The sequence below is a fragment of the Hevea brasiliensis genome, chromosome 8 (assembly GCF_030052815.1).
Source record: "Hevea brasiliensis isolate MT/VB/25A 57/8 chromosome 8, ASM3005281v1, whole genome shotgun sequence".
Classification (NCBI taxonomy): domain Eukaryota; kingdom Viridiplantae; phylum Streptophyta; class Magnoliopsida; order Malpighiales; family Euphorbiaceae; genus Hevea; species Hevea brasiliensis.
The window spans coordinates 20,254,775-20,276,201 of NC_079500.1; the positions used below are offsets into that span (position 1 = coordinate 20,254,775).

Genomic DNA, 21,427 nt, shown 5'->3' on the forward strand with positions numbered 1-21,427 from the left:
TTTGGATAGTTTGGCATGCCAATAGGGTATTGTGATAGCAGTACTGCGAAAGGAAAGGCTTTATGCCGTATTCATGGCTTTATGCCCGTATTCATGGCTTTTATGCCCGTATTCATGGCTTTTATGCCAATTATGTGATATCATGGCTTTTTAGCCATACTGACTGCATACGTGGTTGACGTTCTGCGTCCCATGGTATGACGGCCCGAGGCAATCGCGGTGTCCAAGGCCAACGACCCGTTATCCAAATCGTCCGCCCAAAGATAGGTTACTTGGGCATGGAAAAGTATAAATCGTAATTGAACTGATTGTTAAAGAAAATACGAAAACTAAATATCAGGAATGATTACGATAAAATACAAAGAAACTTAAAATTCATGAAGAAGTTAATATCATAAAACGTAATTAGCCCTCGACTAAACATTAAGTTGGTAATTATTCAGTTCTTATGAACACAATGGCTAAGAAATTATGATTTTTATATTGCATATTATTTCTTTCTATTTTATTATTTGCACCACTAAGCTTTATGCTTAGCGCCGCTTTTGCAACGCCAGAGGTACCGAAGATTGACAGAGTGCCAAGAGACCACGATTCGGTAAGGCGCTCACGCTCGCATAGTGTCTGTGTCACCTCACTGTCAGCAGTGCATTGGTAGGACGCTAGATGTCATTTTGGATATTTTGTAATTGATTTTATTTTCTCATATGTATTTGAACTTATGTAATATATTTTGATATTCATGTAAATAATGAAAAGTGTGGTTGTAAATGAAAAAGTGAATGTTTATCTATGATATATGCATGGTATCATATGAGATGGATGAATGATTGAGAAATGAATGGTTGACAAATGTTGAGAACTGAAATTGAGAAATATTGATGAGATTTTGATATTGGAGTTTGGAAATGATTGAATGTGAATATTGGAAGTGTTTTTCACAGGTTCCGAAGAACGGTTTTCTCCATTTTTAGCCGGTACTCCGCCGAATTTTCTTTAAAATTCTCGGAACCTCAAATAAATTATAATTTCGATAAATGGCTTAAATAAATTATATTTCACAAGTTATATTCAAAAGGAAGAATAAAAATGAATTAAGATAACATAGAGTGCTCGGCACACTGAGTGGCATAACTTGCTCGGCTACACTGTAGTCGGGTAAGGGGTGTCACATTTAGTGGTATCAGAGCACGGTTTAGGCGTTTCTGGGCCTAGATTGAGTCCATACCATGCATTGCATTTGTAAGAGTCGAGGTGACACTAACGCAGATCTGTTTGTCTTTGTTAAATAGGATATGGACCCTTCATCGCAGAGGGCAGTGGAAGAAGAAGTAGTAAGTCATATCCCGACTGGGAGTGATATTGGAAATCGGGGAGATCCTGCTCCACCAGTGCAAGAGGTGCCTGTACAACCCCAACAGGCCTTGTTTGAGCAGATGACTGGATTCTTTCGACAGATGACTGGGGTTGTTCCACCATTGTCTCAGCAGAAATCACCTCTAGGAAAAATTAGGAAGTATGGAGCTGTAGATTTCAATGGTCGAAAGGAAGACGATTCTGCAGCGGCTAAGTATTGGTTAGAAAGGACTGAAAGAGTCTTGCAGCAGCTCCATTGCACACCAGAACAGAGTTTGGAGTGTGCAGCCATGTTACAAGAAGTCGCATATCGATGGTGGGATGTCGAATTCAAGGTAGTGCCACCAACAGACATAATCTTGGAAATTCTTTCGATAGAGTTCAGAAGAAATATATTAGTGTGTTCACGAAGAGGAATGTAAGAGGAGTGGTGATCAAGAAAAGAGGAAATTTGGACACTCTAGTAAGAAGAGGGAGAGAGAACAAGTCGACATCCGATCAAAGTAGGAGATCTAGACCTAGGCCTATACCTGTAAGAGATCAACCAGAAACACTAATAGTGAGTGCGCCAGATTAGCAAGAAAATGTGGCCATTGTAACAAGTGGCATAAAGGTGAATGTAGGGATTGACTGAGCTCGTTATAGATGTGGGGCCATAGACCATCTTCTGAAAGATTGTCCTAAGAGGAATTTACCACGGACCCAAACAGAGGTCGTGGAAGGACCAAGTACAATAGTAACACCACTTCCAAATGTCACCAAGCCGGAGAGGAGCAAGAAGCCCCAAATGTGAATTTGAGGTAAAGTATCCTTCCCTTCTGATATGCCTAAGTGTATAATGATAAATTCAAAAAAAAAAAAAAACTAAATAGTACCATATATATAAAAGAAGTAGACAGAGGGAGCAATAGAAAGGTAAAAGAATTGTTTTAGATACTACACTCCAAGAAATTTCGAGGACGAAATTTTTATAAGAGGGAAAGAGTTGTAACATCCTCCCGGTAGCAATTCCGCATACCACTGCTCTTGATCGGTGGCTCATCCGACAGCTAGAACGTCCGGAAAAATATTCAAATCAAAGTGAGTGACCATAATTAACTCAAATATTAATAAGAAAAATTTAGTAAAAATTTTAGAAATAAAATACGGTTAAGTCAAATGAGCCGGTGCCCAAGCGATGGGTAACCAGAGGTAAGTTGCGGTTCTATAACGAGGAGCCCTAGACCCGGGGGAAAAATTATAAAATAATTTTTGGGACTCCAGAGAAGGGTTACTGAGGTTCCCATGGCATTAGAATGCCAAGAAAATATTTAGAAAAATTTTTCAATCGGTACAGCCAATTTTGACCCGTTAAGCCAAACGGAGGGCATTTTGGTCATTTCGCCTTCAGAGGTGATTTTTGGCCGACTTGTCCAGTTGAGTAAATAATTAATATGACATAAAATGTGAATAAATATTGTTGAAAATTGAATTGAAAATGATTAGAAAAGAAAAGAAAAGAAAAATCCATAAAAAGCAATTTATGACATCTTTATGATGTCACTTACAAGTCTCCACCAATTGCATTCAAATAAGCATTATTAAAACACTTAAAAGAGTCAAAATGGACCAAAATAAATCTGCTCTTCTTCTTCTTCTTCAGCCAAAACGTGAACTCCCCTCTCCCTCCATTGAAGCTCTTGTTTCAAGCTTGATTCCCTTCACTTCCCACCATAAAATCTCTTCTTCTTTTCATTAAAATTTGTCCACTCATCTTGGGAGAGCTATTGGCAGCCTAGAAAGTGTAGGAAAGTGAAGTTTAGAGGTGGGAAAAATCAGCCCTAATCAAGGTTAGTGCATTAGACACTTAAAACTTCTTATTTTCATGAATTGTAACTTGTATTGAGTGAGAATTTCAACTAAAATGAACAAGAATTATGTGTATACATACTATGAATTTTTGGCAGCCAAGGAAAGGAAGAAAAGTGGAGTTGAAGCTTAGAAAATTCTGCCATTAAAGAGGTTAGTGCTTAATTATGCATGTATATCTCTTGTTCCATGTTAAGGACTTAAAAATGAGTATGAAATTGTGGAGTAAATGAATGAAACTTATGGGTATGTATGCTATGGATTTTGGCTGCCCTAAGGAAGGAACAAAGGTGGAGTGTTTTTGATGGTTTTAATAGACTTAGAATGAATTAAAGATTATGCTTAAGGTGTATATACACATATATAGTGAATGGAAGTGCTTAATTAGGTGTATGTGTGAATCATAAGGGAAAACTAGGGTTTTGAGAAGTGAAAAATTGAATTGGCTTAGGAAATTGTTAGAGCACATTTTAATGGTCAATTAGTGACCATTTTAGGTATGTTGACCATAATTAGAACTTAAAAATAGAATGGCAAAGTGAAGGTGAAATCGCCCTAGACAAGAAAGATAGGACTGAAAATTCAGTCCCTTTGCACTGCCATAACTTGCTGTGTTAGTCCAATTGGTGTTTGGCCAATTGGACATGAAACTAGGCTTATAATGGCACATTTTTGCTGAAGAAACCATGCCCAAAAGACCAAAGCAAGAGGACCAAAACTTGGCCCCAATCCTGACACCTGACCCTCTGTAGAATTGACCAAATGAACAGTAACTGTTCATTTGGCCATAACTCGCTGTGGATTTGGTCAATTGACCTGAAAGTTTTACAGCAACAAGTTAAGACATAGACAAACAACTTTCATGAAGGAACCTACCCCAAATTATGGCCAGAACCTAACCCAAATGGCAATGGCAGCCACTGTTCAAACTCGCAACTCTGCAGATGTTGATTTGAGCAGCCATGTTTGGATGACTATAATTCTCTCTAGAAAACTCGGATTTAGGCGATTCTTGAACCGATGGAAACCTAAGACATAGTAGAACATTTCATATGAAGAAAGTTAGACCAAATTATGAACTTAACTTGGTCAAATTATCGACCAAAGTTGGACCAGAAATCTGCACTCCAAAAATGCAGCATGAATAAAGGCACGTGAACAGTAAACTTATTTTGGCCATAACTTGAGCTACAAAACTCCAAATGGAGTGATTCAAAAAAAGAAATTCAACTAGACAAAATAAGGAACAACTTTCATGTTTTACATTTCTTCAAATTCCCACAGAATAGGGTCCAATGGAATAGTGAAGTTGACTTACCAAAACTGAAAATTCTGCTTGTGTTGGTTTACACTTTGAAATGGTATTAACACTTAATGCCAACAAGTTTTAAACACAAAATGTGGTATGTTGGGAGTGCCAAAGTCAATGTACATATTTTCTATCCAAAAGTCAACATTTTTGTTGACCAATGAGGTGAATAGTGACACCAAAACCAAAAATTGGCAATTTTGCCAAAATGACCTAAGCTTTGAGAAAGTGACCAAAACCAACAAGTTTTAAATGCAAAATGTGGTACATTGGGAGTGTTAAAACCAATGCACCTATGTTCTATGCAAAAGTCAACTTTTTAGTTGACTAATGAAATGAATAGTGACATGAAAACTTGAAATTCAAAAATTGTGAAACTTAAAAATGCAAAATGCCCTAGTAGGCCTAATGTGATTGGTTTGGATAGTTTGGCATGCCAATAGGGTATTGTGATAGCAGTACTGCGAAAGGAAAGGCTTTATGCCGTATTCATGGCTTTATGCCTGTATTCATGGCTTTTATGCCCGTATTCATGGCTTTTATGCCAATTATGTGATATCATGGCTTTTTAGCCATACTGACTGCATACCTGGTTGACGTTCTGCGTCCCATGGTATGACGGCCCGAGGCACCGCGGTGTCCAGTGCCAACGACCCGTTATCCAGTCCAGTCGTCCAGTATAGGTTACTTGGGCATGGAAAAGTATAACTGTAATTGAACTGATTGTTAAAGAAAATACGAAAACTAAATATCAGGAATGATTACGATAAAATACAAAGAAACTTAAAATTCATGAAGAAGTTAATATCATAAAACGTAATTAGCCCTCGACTAAACATTAAGTTGGTAATTATTCAGTTCTTATGAACACAATGGCTAAGAAATTATGATTTTTATATTGCATATTATTTCTTTCTATTTTATTATTTGCACCACTAAGCTTTATGCTTAGCGCGTCGCTTTTGCAACGCGTAGGTACTGAAGATTGGACAGAGCACCAGTAGACCACAGATTCGGTAAGGCAGTTCACAGTTCTGCATAGTTTCTGTGTCACCTCACTGTCAGCAGTGCATTGGTAGGACGCTAGATGTCATTTTGGGTATTTTGTAATTGATTTTATTTTCTCATATGTATTTGAACTTATGTAATATATTTTGATATTCATGTAAATAATGAAAAGTGTGGTTGTAAATGAAAAAGTGAATGTTTATCTATGATATATGCATGGTATCATATGAGATGGATGAATGATTGAGAAATGAATGGTTGACAAATGTTGAGAACTGAAATTGAGAAATATTGATGAGATTTTGATATTGGAGTTTGGAAATGATTGAATGTGAATATTGGAAGTGTTTTTCACAGGTTCCGAAGAACGGTTTTCTCCATTTTTAGCCGGTACTCCGCCGGATTTTCTTTAAAATTCTCGGAACCTCAAATAAATTATAATTTCGATAAATGGCTTAAATAAATTATATTTCACAAGTTATATTCAAAAGGAAGAATAAAAATGAATTAAGATAACATAGAGTGCTCGGCACACTGAGTGGCATAACTTGCTCGCTACATCAGAGGGTAAGGTGTCACGCCTTAGCATGAGACACTGTTATCAAGTTTACCAATCCTTCACAGTCACTCACTTCAAGAGTTGCTAAATTTAGGAAAGATGATGACGATGGTACTATGTTGGTCAAACTGTTACAACTGTTTACACTCAGAGTCTCAAGATGCTGAAAAACTGGTTTCAGTCTGGAGTCTTCGTCCCATATCTGCTTCAAATTATCAACAACGAATAGCTTTAAATTTCTCACCGGTGTAAATCCTTCACATGAGAACAACTCTTCTAAATTACTAGATTCTACAACAATTGTTTCCACATAATGCACTGTTTTAAGGAAACCAATGAGAAAAAGTTGTGATCTGTTTTGCAAGTTGCTCAAAGTAAGAACTTTGAGTTTAGAAAAGTGCTGAAATGAAAATTGACCATGTTGTATCGCGATCAAATCCTTGTGCTCTAAAGTCAATTCCTCCAAGTTGGGACTCATCTGAGGAGAAGAAATAGATTATTAAACCAATGAATTTTGGTTTACTGATACATACTTGAGTTGCTTTAAAAACCATAAATCTTAAATTACAACTCTAATTGAAACTTAATTAAAAAAAAAAAGAAATAATTAAGTAGTCAATAATTAAAATAATGACGAAATGTCTAAATACATGTGAAATGATAAAAGTATCATTCATTAACAAAAAAAATTAAGATAATTATATTTTCCTAGAAAAAATCCTTTTACAAGAAATTTAAAAAAAAAATTCAAAATTTATTTACCAAGCAAATTTTTTCCAAGACAAAATATTTCAATTTTTTTTCCTAAACCAAAAAAAAGCATTTATCACAGAATAAAAATTTTCCAAGAAATTTTCTTTTAAAAATTTATGCATACTTGAAAGAAGGCAAAAAATGTCTTTTTCTTCTACTTGAACAACAAAATACCTTTCTTGTTTTTTCTGTATAGAAAAGTGTCATCTACAAAATGGAGTGCGTTCTCTATTATTAAATTATCAAAGAATAACTAATTCGGTTTTAAAAAATAATGAACATATAACTAATTGTCATTTATAGCTCTCGTTAGTTCCCAAACTTTTATGATAATTTTATATTAGTTAATGTTTTTTTAGTAATATCAAAATATTAAAGATATTTTGATTATTTCGTAAGTTTATCTTCATTTCTATTATAAATGATTATTTAAAGATAATAATAAAAAATATATAAATTAAGATAAAAACTATTTTATAAACACATAATTTAAATATATATTAAAATAAAATTAGTATATAATTTAAGTCAAATTAAATTAGGATTGATTAAAACTCTTTTTATAAACATATTATTTAAATAAAAATGAAAATAGAATGGTAATAAATTAACATATTGATAAAATATTATTAATTAGATTTCATTTTGATTTTTAAATTAAATATTAATGCGGAGCAATTTCCTATTAAATATTAATAAAATATTTCTCCTAATGTGAATGTAATTAAAAAGTAGGAGCAATTTCTGAAATTTATATTATAGAAATGGAAAAGAGAATTTGAGGGAAAAAAATTCAACTAAGGTGTTACAAAGAAAGAGGAGGAAAGGATATTACCTTGTCCAGCAATAGAAGGGGCTGTTGAATTGGAATGTTGTGTACTTCTTCCCAACCAAATTTCATTACTTTGCGACAATTACGAACATTCAAACTTTTCAATTTTTGCCACTCAGAAATCTGTGTCCCTGGGTAGAAACTCCTCAGTTCTGATAGTTCAATAAGTGTAAGGGAGGTTAATTGAGGGAACTTAAAACAGTAATAAGGGGCTGGTTCCACATCTTCTGGCTTTGCAACAATCTCCTCAACCCCACATTCTATTATTGAAAGCTTTTCAAGTTGCAAAAGACCCTCGGCTACGGAGGCTGGAAAGAGATTTTTTAGAACATCACAATTTGCAACTTCAACTGATTTCAAATTTTGAAAAGTGAAAACTCCTTGTGGATCCTTCCTCCACACATGCTTCAACGATGGCAGACTGTCTATAGATAATTTTCTCAGCTCAAATGCTTCAATAACATTGAACCCTTCAAGTTGATATATCTCTTGCAAAGAATTACAATATCGTACATTCAACTCCTCTAATCTTTGGAATCTTTCTAAGACATTTGATGGAAAAACAGTCATCAATTTCGAGCAATAAGAAATTTTCAATGATTTTAGTTTACAGAAGGAATCAGCCGCAAATTGGCTGTGCCATACACTTTTCATGTCATTCATTTCCCGGAGATTCAAATTCTCCAAGTTAGAGAAAGCAACCTGAAATGCAAAATTAAAGACACTTAACGTAATCATAAGCAAATTAAAAGTGAGACAAAAATGTAATCAATCCAGTTGATTTATTCAATCTCTTCCTCTTCATTAAAAATAACATTTAAAATTAAATTTTCGTAAATAAATGACAAAAATATTTAGATAAAAGATTATACATGACAAAAATATTTAGATAAAAGGGAAGGATTTGTAAAATCCCTATACAATTATCATTATGACAAATTAATTAATTAGGATGAAATGAAAACTTGAAAATAAAATATGAAAATGTTTAAGAGTTTTTGGAGCAGAGAAGGTTGATTCCATAACAAACACACAACTGTCTTAAAAATGATTTAATAATATTACTTAAAAATTTTATGACAAAGCTTATTTAAATATTTTCAATTTTAATGATTAAAATCTTATTTCATAAACAAATAATAATTATCTATCTTAAGTTTAGAATTTTATATATTATGAAATTTTGCTCATCATATTTTGTATCTCTAAAAATTAAATTTTTAATTAAATTTTAGGTTATATTAAAAAGGATGAATTATTATTTGAAAATTATATTAATAAATATATATATTTAAATAATTATTCAATAAAATATTATTTATAATATTTAGAAATTTAATTTTAAAATATTTCTTATATATATATATTTAAAATTTAAGAATTTTATTAATAATTTTTCAACAAGCGTCACGTTTATTTATATTTTTTTATATGTTATTTAATTTAAAAAAATAATAAAAAATTATTTACTAATCAATTTATTTTATTTACTAATAGTTAAAATAAAATTATAATAAATTAAAAATTTTTCCATAAAGAATATAAAATATAAAAATATATATTAAATTATTTTATTAAAATAAAATAATAAATTATCTGTACAATAACCAGTTAACTTTAATAATGAAGACTCACACCTTACGATTGCAATTAGCAAAATTTTGGATTGGAAAAGCTTTAAGATGTCCATGTAAGCATGTATTTATGTAGAGAGAGAGAGAGTGGTAAAAATAATCACCATTTCATTGAAGAGAGATTGAATTTCAGTATTGTGGTTCGTCTCTGTGTAAACTTGTTTTGCCATCATGTCTGTATGTGGAACACTGGGGACCAAACACATCAATGCACCGCATCCCACTATGTACAAGTCTCTAAGAGATTGAAATTCAATTTGATAGCCACTGCAGAATCTAATCAAGTTTGGAAGACCCCAAAGCCACAGCACATCCAATTTAGGGAAGATTATCTTATTCACCCTCTCATCTTCTTCTTCTATAATTTCCTCTGTCAGTATTATCTCTTCCAAGGAACTACAATCCTCAATATGAAGTGTTTTGAGCTGCAAAAGACTTTTAACAATTGAAGTTGTAAATAAATACTTCAAATTGTCGCATCTCATCACAGTCAAGCTTTTTAAGTTTGAATAAGTTGCGGAAAGTTGGTCGTGCCATATCTTTTCACAAGTAACTGAGACTAGTTGAAGATCCTCCAAGTTGGGGAAAGAAACCTGCAGAGATAAAACCTTTGTTTCAAGCACTGCTCTAATAATTTTCTATTAAAATAAATTAAATAATAAAAAAGCATGCAGATAATGTCAAAAGATTAGTGCATGACATACCATTCTGTTGAAAAGTGATGATTCCTCTGACACAAATTCCTCAAATGCTGGCTCATCAGCAGTCAATATTTGCTTGTGTCTCGATTCAATTCCTGGAGGCGCCTTCTTCATTTTGCTGCGAAAGCTTCTAAGATGTGGTAGACCATCCAGCGTCAAGGAGCGTAACTGATTGAACTCAACCACTTCTTCATTGCTGTCTTCATCATCTACAACAATAGCTTCCATGTTGGGACAAAAGCGCACTTCCATTACTCGTAGCTGCAAAAGACATCTGGCAGTAGATAATGAGAAGAGATTCGTCAATCTGTCGCAATTCCATACTTTTAAAATTCCTAATTTATTAAAAGATCCTGCAGCGAGTTGACCATGACAAATCTTCTCCAGATTCATTAAATTTTCCAAAATTAAGGACTCTAGAATGGGAAAGGCATCACATGCAGCCCACTTTGTCGAATTGATGATATGTTGAATGACGGTATTGTTCTGGACATGGAGATGCTTCAATTGCGGAAAGCCGTCCCCATCAATATCATACAACACATTCTCAGCCCCTCTCACTTCATCTAAATATAAATCTTCAGTCTCCTCAACAACACTTTGACCCCATACTCTGAATGAATGCTTGTCTTGAGCTTAAGTTTCAGCATTCTGGAGGTTTCATAATTCCCATTCCAGTCCCATCCATCCCCTATGAGTATTCTATAGCTTTGCAACCCATTAGAAAATAGGCGTTTTGGTAATATCTTGGCATCCAGTATCTGTATTTCCAAAGTCATCAAGTGAGACAAGTATTCCAACTCAGCAAGGCTTGCATTGCCTTGATTTCTAATCCCATCGGCCTCCCACTGATCAAAGCTGTTACTCATATACAGTGCTTCTAGCAGGGACAGCTTTGATAAGGCACTTGCAGGAATCATTTTGAGTTTGGAACAATCGCTCACATCTAACAATTTTAGTCGAGTCAGTTCCTCTATTTGTCTGGGCAACTCAACAATGTAGGAGTTTGCAAAACTAAGGACTCGTAGTTGCTTCAAGTCTCCGATGATAGCTATGTCATCCAGTTGGCATCGATGCAAGCAAAGGGTATGAATGTTGGATAGGAAAGCAAGTGAAGAAGGAAGGGACACAAAATGCATCCCAGTAAAATCCACTACTTCGAGGTTTCTAATCCCTTGAAAATAGGTCTGGGATTCCCAAAGAAAGAACTTCAGTGAAAAGTAATAGTAGCTCTGCTTTTGGGCACTCCCACCCTTCAGGGAGATCTTCAATATCACAATAAGGCAGAGAAATTCTGGCGGAATCCTTGTTTGGCCATTTCATCAACTCACTGCCGCTTCTTGTACCTATAAACGCATGTTGCTCTCTAGATGCAATCAATAAAGCAGTGTCTCGAACAACATCATGTATTTTCACAAATCCATACTTATCACCGTCTATCAATAAGCATTTTGCTTTGAGGGTATCAATCAAAGTATAAACTTTGTTTCTTGCTTCTTTGACAGTAGAAATGTGCTTGAATAAACTTAGACCCATGACGTATTTCAGCAAGGACCGGATTGGAATATTAGATAGTCCTAACAGACCACAAAGTAAGAAAAACGACTTGACTTCATTACCAGGCAAATCATTGTAGCTTGACTCCAGAACCGAGTGTACTTTTGCATATATTTCTTCATTGTCAAACACAGATAGCTGCTTCAGCTTATCATTCCATGCGTATGACTCTCTATTTCGCAAGTCTGTCGCCACTGTGAGTAATAGAAGAGGCAATCCTGCACATTTTTTAGCAACTTCCGTGGCTATGGGAGGCAATTCTGAATCTTTAGCATCTGCCAGAGTCATTTCAAACAGACTCCACGCCTCTTCGTCCTGTAGAACGTCAAGGTGGAAAACAACTTGTGTGCCCATCTGAGACAGTACATGTTTGTCCCTTGAGGTTAGCAGTATTTTGCATCCTTTGCAGTCATCCCCGATGGGAATTCCTACTGCTTTTAAATCAAGTTGTTTCCAAATATCATCTAGAATTATAAGTACCTTCTTCTCTTTCTTCAGCCTCTCATATAGTCGATTAGCTCTTCCAGGTATTCCCTCCACATCAAATGTCAGGCCCAGGACATCAGCTACCTCCGATTGAATTCTTCGGAGTTCTGGTGTTTGATTCACTGCAACCATAACCACCTCGTCGAATAGCTTCTCTTCTATAGCTTGCCTGTGGACCTCTTTTGCTAGGGTGGTCTTCCCCACACCTCCCATTCCATGAACTCCAATCTTGTTAAGATTAGGATCTCTCAGAGCATCCATAACTTGCTTCAAGAACAAAACTCTTGAATTCAAGGCCTCACGATGATATACTGATGAGGCAACTATCTGCAGTATACGGGGACGAAAGGAAATCGGATCATGGTCGCCTTCATTCACAAGCTTATCAATTGCCAACGCTTTCTTCTCTGCTTTCTTGCTAAGAAGGTAGCGCGTCTTCAAATCAGGACATAATCCAACGAAACACCTCTTTTTCGCTTGTTCTTCGCCTTGGATAAATTCATCAGCTTCTTCAATAGCTTTGCCCGCTTCGATCAGCCACTTGTCGACACTTTCGTATATCTCTTCCCCTTTTCTTTTAGCCTCATCAACGGATTGCTGCAACTTGAGTCTTTTGTTCATCAACTGCTCAGCCTCATGATGAAGTGTCTCAAACTTGCTCTTGTAGGTGAAAGGATGACTCATATGTCGTTTGATTGGACCAACAATATATTCATTGATGGGTTCTTTAATTAGCTGTGTGACGATGGAAACAAAGATATTTAGAACCATTTTTTTTTTTTTCTATTTTTCCTTTTTCAACCTGAAATCTCAGATCAAAAGCAAACTAGAACAAGAAATGAGAGTCAACAATAACAACAACAAAGGACCGCTGAAATCAAATGGCACGGAAAAAAAAAACAGTCTCAAAAGATTTTGAGAGTCGAATGAAAACAGGAAACAGAGAATTAACAGAGAAATGAAGAAAACTGAGAGAGGAATGAGCGCTGGCTATGGATGAGTAAAGAGAGTGAAGCGAAGGTAAGGTAGGAGTTGACGACTGATGACTTGATTGCAAAAGACAAAGGAAAGGGAAAGGATTATAATTTTTAATCCAATTAAATCGAATTTTAATTTATTGTATAAATTACTTATTTTCCTTTAATTTAAAAAGTTATTTTAATTTAAAAAAAAAACTATTTTAATTTTATTCCTTAATTTAATTTTAACCAGAATTGTGTAGAGTCTATTGTTTTCAATTTCATGAGACGATTCTACTTTTTGTCCTTTATAGACCGCAATCCAACTTCACGCAATTCAATTTTCCAAGATGCACTTGACAACCGCGATACTGTCAGGTTTTTTTTTTTTTTATATTTATTATTTTAATATAATTAATAAATAAAAAATATTTATATTAAAAATATATCAAATTCTATTTTATAATAATATAAAATATTATTTATATTTTATAAATAAAATTATAATTTATAAAATAATTATGAATATTTAATGTTATCTTTTATTTTTAACATTTCCCTTGAGTAAGATATTATAGTTATTTTATTTTATTAATATTTTATTTTAATATTAATATTATTATTTTAATATTGATAATATTATTTTTATTAATATTTTAATATTAAAAATATATAATTATTTTTATTTTTTTAAAGAAATATAATAATATTAAAATTTTAAATAATCGAACTGTAATCAAATACACTTAAAACCAAATCAAAAATTAAAACTAAAATTTAGTTTCTTTTTTAGTTCAAAATAATAAAAGAACGGTTAATCTCATTCTTATAAAGAAATGAACTAAAACTAAAATTAAAACTAAAATTAAAACTACACGCGCTTATTATTTCGGAGCTATTTTAAATATTTGATAATAGTGATTGTGATTTGATTTTAGAAACATAATAATTTAAAATTATTTTTGGAAAAAATTTTAATATTATTAAAATAATAATTTGAAATTTGTATTATTAATTAAAATTTTATAATGAAAATATTTTAAAATAAAATAAAAAAATTATAAATATTTTTGGAATAATTTTCAAAAAAAAAGGGTGGCATTTCATATTGGGACTGCAAAAGTTTCTTTTTTTTAATATTATAATTCGTTGTAATAAATATTTATAAGGAGCTTCAATATATATACTAATTCTTTTGCACTCCTTTCTCCTATTCTCTCTCTTTTCCTCTTTTCTTTTTCCATTGTATTTTAAACTCTCTCTCTCTCTCTCTCTCTCTCTCTCTCTCTCTCTCTCTCTCTCTATATATATATATATATATATAATCATTTCATTCCTTTTTTTTAATAGACAGTTTTAAAAAATGTTTTATTTTATAATTAAAAGAAGACTTTTTAAACTTTACATGATATATTATATTTTTTCCTTTTTAATTTGTTGATTTTCTGAATTAGAAAAAATACTTTTGTCTTATTTTATTAATTGAATTTTTAAATTTCTATTTATATATTTTAATTTTTAAATTAATTAAGTGTTCATATAAGAATTCAAATTATTTGTCATTATTTTATTTTTCTGCTATAGTCATTTTAATTATTTTAATTATTTAACTATTTAATTATTAAATTTATGTTAATTGTTATTATCTTTTAAGATGGCTGTATTTTAGGATAAAATGTATTTTACTTTATACAGCAATATTTTATTAATTATTATCTCATTACAATGAAAGTATAATAACAATAAATTAGTGATATGTTTTAGCAATATTTCTTGTGCTTTTTTCATTACTACAAAAACTACTCTAAAATAATAAAATTTGGTTGAAATTATTATTATTATTATTATTATTATTATTGTTATTATTATTATTATTATTATGTAAAAATATTAAAAATAATGGCCATAGACATCTTTATGATATCTATTTAGATATAAATTTTAATTCAGTAGAACACATTTAAAAATATATAAATATATTTTTTTATTAGTGAGGTTTCTGTATACCTTGACGTAGATGAGAAATTTTCAAGTGCATGATGTAGGAATTAAAAGCATAAAATGGTTTATGATAACAACATAAGTTTTTTCGGCACATCTTCAACTAATTGTTAAATTTGGAAAGAGTACAGAATAAATTACATATTAATTTATTTTAATATAAATTTATATAAATAATTTAATTATTTTACATATTAAATGATTAATTAATTTAATGTTGTAATCTAATTATATATATTTTACCCCTTCATTTTATATATTTTTTATGTGGAATTTCCAACAATCCCCTAATTTAAAATAATTAATATATTAATGAATTTTAATGATCTAAAGTTGTTAAATATATTATGTAACATTCTGAGATATGATTTTAAAGCTTTTGAATGTGTATAAATATGCGTAATGCATGTGCCATCCAAAGTACTATTTTTATATATGGTATAATTTTATGCATACACTCATGAAAAATCAAAGTCCAGTTGGAGTCATATTTGTAAGTTTTAAGTTTTAAGTACAATTAACTTTAAGTTTTATGAAACTGATAGAGTCATATTTGTCATTTAAATTTAATTTTTTATTCTTTATAAGAAATTAGTTTGTTAACATAAAAAATAATAGAGTTAAAATGTTAGATGATATATATTTTTTAATTTTTCAAGTTGTTTTTAGATTATATATATAGTTAAAAATTATAAATTAATATAAGATATATTATATCAATATACCTATAGCCAAGGCCTATAATCATATGCAAACGAATTCATTATAACTAATTAAAATATAGTTTATGATTTTAGCTATATATCATAACTTATAGTGTTATGATTTTCGATCAAATTTAAATCTTAAAAATTTATAAATATTATAATAAATATGGAAAGATTTTAATTGTACGTTATAATATGTTATCAGGTCTTTATAATGTTTATGATATATATATATATATATATATATATATATATATATATATATATATATATATATATATATATGAAATTTAAATTGAGAGTTATTAATTATGAAAAATAGATTTTTGAAGTTAAAAAAAAAAAAAACTAAAAAATCAGTTGAAAGTAGAACAGGGCGCTAGCTTCCCAATAAAAGGAAATCCTTCCCTCCACAATTTGATTATTATGACACAGCCATCACATGAGGACATATGTGTTACTGTTTTTAAGTTTATTATTATTATTATTATTAAGAACTAAGAAATACTGCATTATGAATTAGACATATCTACATGGAGAAGAGCCCTTATGGAACATGGGAGCTCTTGCCAAACAGCCAAACAAGGATAATTACAAGATACCGTAGTCAATTCATGTGCTACTGCGTTAACTTGTTTTGGAACCCAATTTAAGGGAAGTGAATTTCCTTGCAGAAGAAGCCTATGACTGTCCTCAATTAACAAACCAAAATCAGAAAAATCCAATTCAGTAGACTCAATAGTTATCGAATCCACTTCAAAATGAACTTGTTGCATATTACTATGCACACACCACATATATCAATACTTGCCGTAACTCATACATTTCAGCAAAACACACCATTGACAGCCCCTTATGCCAACCAAAAACAGCTTGAACGCAGGTCCCTCAGGCATCTCCAACAAAAAACCAAAATCAGTACAATTTTTATCAACAAAAAGAGCAGCATCTATTTCACACTTTAGAGACCTTTCGCTCGGTTTGGACCAATGAGTAGCACATCCATATTCCACTAAACCAAATAATCACCGAGTAAAAGAAGGCGACATACTGCCCCATTCTTGCCTCCCGCTCATTTTTTTTTTTTTTAATAAATCTCCCACTCATTTTCATAAAGCTCCCGTCACATTATCTCATTCTCATTTTACTTTAGAAATCAAGTTTAAATTTATCTCAAAATTTTTTAGGAGAGTTTAAGCAAGATAATTTAAAATTTTTTTTTATCTAAATTAATATACAACTTTTTAATTATAAATAGCCTAATTTTTAATAAAAAAATAAAATATTATTTTCTGAAATTTTTAATTATAAAATATTAATTTTCATATTTTTAAATACTTCAAATTATTTATCATTTCTAAAATAAATAATATTGTATGAAGATATAACAAATAATATTTCATTTTTCTAAAAAATGATAAATAATTTTAAATATTCAAAAATATGAAAATTAATATTTTATAATTAAAAATTTGAGAAAATAATATTATATATATATATATATATTTTCAATTAGACTATTTGAGCATAATAAAAAATGGTGAATTAATTTCGAAAAAAATTTAAAATTATCTTATTTTAACTTTTCTAAAATGTTAAGGGGGCAAATTTAGATTTTTTTTTCCTTTATTATATTAGGCACCACCACCATACAATAGCAAATACAGAGAGACTCTCCAAGTCTCGAAGTATGCACTCAAGTGTAGGTAAGAATCATTCTTAATATAATTCTAAAATTTAAGACTAGTATATAGTTGTAAACAGTATACACATACACTAAACATGGAAATCTACTTTGCTTGATAAACTGAAGGAGCAAAATACCTCCTACAATGCATGGCTTAATATGTTTGAGATTTTTCTTCTTCAAATCCGATCTAGTATAGAACATGACGTAATATATAAAATCTAAATGCAAAATAAATGAATTTTACTATATATTTTTATTCTATTCTATAATATACTAAGTTTAAACAAAATAGAAAAAAGAAAAATTTTCCTTTCGGTGATTGGTTTGGAATTTAAAGGTGGTGTTCAGCCTTATTCGAGTAAATATAGAAAATTTATTATTAGCTGGACATAATCTATGCAGATTCAAAGCATATTAAGAAATGAAAAATTCTTATCTAGACTTAGTTTATCGTAAATCCAAAATATAATATATATGTGAGGCTCATATGTAAAACGAATAGAACTTATATGTTTGTATATTGAATACATAATAGATTAGATCTAGATATACAAGTTTTACCTGAAAGAGATATATATTTGATATGAGACCTATCAATTTTGTATATCAATTTTATATTCTTTGTATTGATTTACATAAATGGAGTCTAGGCGAGAAGATCTGGTAAACAGAACTTCAAAACAAATAACAACATGAAACTACATCAAATTAGCATGGACAAAAGCATCTCAAGACCCATTGAAGAATCAAACAGACAAGAATGACTCGTTAGTTCCATGATTCAAATGACATATGCATAGGCTTTATATTCAATTTGAGACAAAACTTGATGTTCATTAATGTTCAGATAGCAAGGGGTTTCCACTTAACACCAAGTTGGTCCCACTCACATCGGTGGTATTGAATGAAAATATTCCATCAAACCAACTCCATTCCAACCAAAAGTATAAAATTTAGAGAAATTATGATTAATTTTTTTTGGTTATTCTAAAAAAAAGGTTAATTTTGGTTTCTTTACTTTTTGAAAACTCAATTTTCAATTAGAATGCAATTTCATCACTTTACAATACTTTCATGTCTTTCTTTTTTAATTTTTTGTTAATAAGCAATCAACTTTATTAAAAAAAATTAGAAAAAACTTAGCATAAGTTGCTTGATTAAACCCCAATTAGCAAACTTCCCCAAGAAAACCAACTTAGAGCGAAATTATGCTAAGTGAAAAAGTGCTTGCATGTCTTGATGGAGAGCATTTCATGATTAAGCAGAGCACTTCATATGCAAGTCTGAATTTACATGATACCACAGAAGGAATATTAAAGCATCATAATGATCTAGCCTAGTAAATATTAGATTTAGCACATGAGGTGAAATGATGGCACATTTTAATATGCCTAAAGTAGTAAGAAACTGGAAACAGGAGGTTTCATACTATGCTTCATTATACAATTAACTTTCTTATACATTGTAGGTTGATTATGTGAGGCAAGACATACACAATAATCCCTATCAATACAAGAAATGTGCAAAAATTTTATTATTAAAAGTATAAAATTTGCTACCATAAGTTTATGGTAATAATATATGAATTATTGGATGTAATTGCTAAAAACTGTGGCCATAGGCATTCTACAACAAAATTGTGGTTATTGCAACAAAAAATATATTGGTAACAACAATTATTTTTGTAAAAAATTTTCAATGATAACAACAATTGCTACCATGTATTTTTTATGTACCATTAAAAGCAATTATTTATATTGCTGCTATATATTAATTTTATAGGCAGTAAAATTAATGTTGCTATAAGACTTTTATTGTTAATTATAACATTTGTTACATGATTAATGTGAGATTATAACTCTATTTAGAGCATAATATTAATATATATCAAAATTTTTGTCTTTCTCAAGTTTTAGAGAGATTATTCAGGCACCTTTGGTTTGCTTATAGAATAAAATGAAAATAATAATCGAATGAGCCAAAATCTTGTTGGATCAAATCCTTTGATATTGCATAATTTGAATAGTTTCACTTCAAAACCCCATACCAATGCTTTATTCATCTAGTATATACATATAGGTACTAGCTCGACCCTTGAACTTAAACTAGATCTTAATCTTCCTAACTACTCATGACCTTCTAAAAACATGAATCATGACTTTCACACACATTAACTTATAGTAATTTACTCAAGCTAACTTAGAATTCCAAAAGCCGAATGGGGGGTAAGTAGACTAGGAAATAAAAATTCATGGGGAGTACAAAAAATGATTTTATTGGTTTGCATTATCAAACCAACTTCTCAGAAAGTAAGACATCCTACTTTCTTTATTTTATGAAAGTAACTTACCTATGTAGGACTTGGTAAATTACACTTCCCTAGTAGTTAAGTGTAATCTAATCTACCAATTTAATTATCTTTTAATTTGTTATATTTTAAATTATTTTATGAGCATTACTATCTTTTGCATATTAGAAGCAAACTACTTTGAAATTAATTTGTACACCAAAAACATTTATGTCATACTTCCTATGAAGTAAATTCCTTAAAAGGGTATTTTTATACTTCCCAAAAAGTAAAGTATTTTGAATTAAACAAGGTCTAACTATTAACTCTTATGACTACAGTCATTAAAAAAAGTTTATTTCTTTAACACACCTCCTTAAACTTAAGCCTTTGAAACTCCAAGATAAGCCCTCAAACCCATTGGAGTTGTGGAAGTGATAAATGATTTGAGATTTTAAATATAAAATGAACAATGGGGATAGAGGTTGATTTGAGTTTGGTGTGAGAAGTTGAGGTTCATCAGGTGAGGTTGAAGATAAGTGATAAGGAGATTGAGATAAAGTATGGATAGTGTTGTGGGTCCCTCCTAATGGAGGCACCGTTTTGAAGAGCCAATGGTTTTTTTTTTTTTTTTAAAAAAAAGAAGAAATTGAAAAAAGTCAAAAAATGGGTGTTGTGTGTAGTTGTGCCAGGTTGTATAAAAAGCAAATCAATTCTTAAAGGATAAGAATCGTTAACTGCCTATGTTTAAAGCGGTGCAAGTTGGTTTTTGTCTATAAATAGGCATTTCTTCATTCATATCATTTATATGAGTTTGTGAGTTATTCTAAAGCAAATTTGCTTTGAAGAAAGGTGTTCCCAGGCTTATAGTTTTGAGGAAAATTTGAGAGAGAATATTATTAATTTTATAAATTATTTTTTAAAGGGGGAGTGACAAAAATAGTGAGGAAATTTTTGTGGGTTTTTTGGGAACACTTTTTTTTTAGCACCACTATTTTTGGTAGATCTCATTTGTACTCTTTTTGTACCTGTTATTTTATAGTGGAAGATTTATTCAGAGTTTTGCCTATGGACGTAACCCAAATAAAGGTGAACCACGTTAAATTTTTGTGTGCCATTTTATTTATTATTGCTGTAGTATTTATTTTTTCGCTACTTAATTTGAGGTGTTTCCCTAACAAGTGGTATCGTGATGTGGCACAACCTCAAGTGAACGTGTCGTACAAGTAATATATAAAAGATATCGTTCACACGAGGTGTTGTGTTAATGATTGAATTTTTGATATAAAAATTCTGACTAATTTGAACTATTTTTGAAATTAAAGTAATAAATTGGTAGATATTGAAGTGTGAATTCTATGTGTGTGTAAAATTAATAATCTATTCAACAATGTAATGATTTAACTAAATTTGCATCAAATTAAAATAAGCAAATTGAAATATGGCAAGATTTAAAAATGGCAAGTAATTAAATTCAATTAGAAATTAACAATGATAAAAAGGCGATTCCGGAGTTCGGGAGTTCATATTCAAGCTATTTTGGGATTTTTAAATTGGTTATCCAATCTTGTGGAACTTACGGGTTTTAAGGAGATTAATTCTTAAATCCTTTGAATACCCTTTCGAGTGGGACAAAGAGTGCCTTAATCAATCTAATCCTACTTTCGTAGAGTTAAAGTTAATCAAGACCCATTAAGTTCCTTAATTAATCTGTAAATCCTCTTAATCCTTAGTCTATTT

General features: G+C 30.8%; 2 protein-coding genes across 2 annotated transcripts; both read right to left on the reverse strand.

Annotated features, from left to right (window-relative positions):
• Positions 1 to 7,780: 7,780 nt before the first annotated feature.
• On the reverse strand, positions 7,781 to 11,139 carry LOC131182090 (uncharacterized). Its single transcript, XM_058150727.1, has 5 exons — positions 10,606 to 11,139; positions 10,004 to 10,261; positions 9,404 to 9,892; positions 7,859 to 8,367; positions 7,781 to 7,817 (listed from the first exon to the last, which is right to left on the reverse strand). Exons 1-5 carry the CDS (start codon positions 11,137 to 11,139, stop codon positions 7,781 to 7,783), a joined length of 1,827 nt encoding a protein of 608 aa, XP_058006710.1.
• A 28-nt stretch (positions 11,140 to 11,167) lies between these two features.
• LOC131182091 (disease resistance protein At4g27190-like) lies at positions 11,168 to 12,727 on the reverse strand. Its single transcript, XM_058150728.1, has one exon. It carries the CDS (start codon positions 12,725 to 12,727, stop codon positions 11,168 to 11,170), a length of 1,560 nt encoding a protein of 519 aa, XP_058006711.1.
• Positions 12,728 to 21,427: the final 8,700 nt, after the last annotated feature.

Bases quoted from the DNA above. Each gene is read 5' to 3' on its own strand.
- LOC131182090 (XM_058150727.1), bottom strand. From the start codon at position 11,139: ATGCATTTTGTGTCCCTTCCTTCTTCACTTGCTTTCCTATCCAACATT. The intron at 9,893-10,003 runs GTATGTCATGCA...TTATCTCTGCAG, and splicing joins CATCACTTTTCAACAGAATG to GTTTCTTTCCCCAACTTGGA. The intron at 8,368-9,403 runs GTGATTATTTTT...TTTGCATTTCAG, and splicing joins AATCTCTCTTCAATGAAATG to GTTGCTTTCTCTAACTTGGA.
- LOC131182091 (XM_058150728.1), bottom strand. From the start codon at position 12,727: ATGAGTCATCCTTTCACCTACAAGAGCAAGTTTGAGACACTTCATCAT.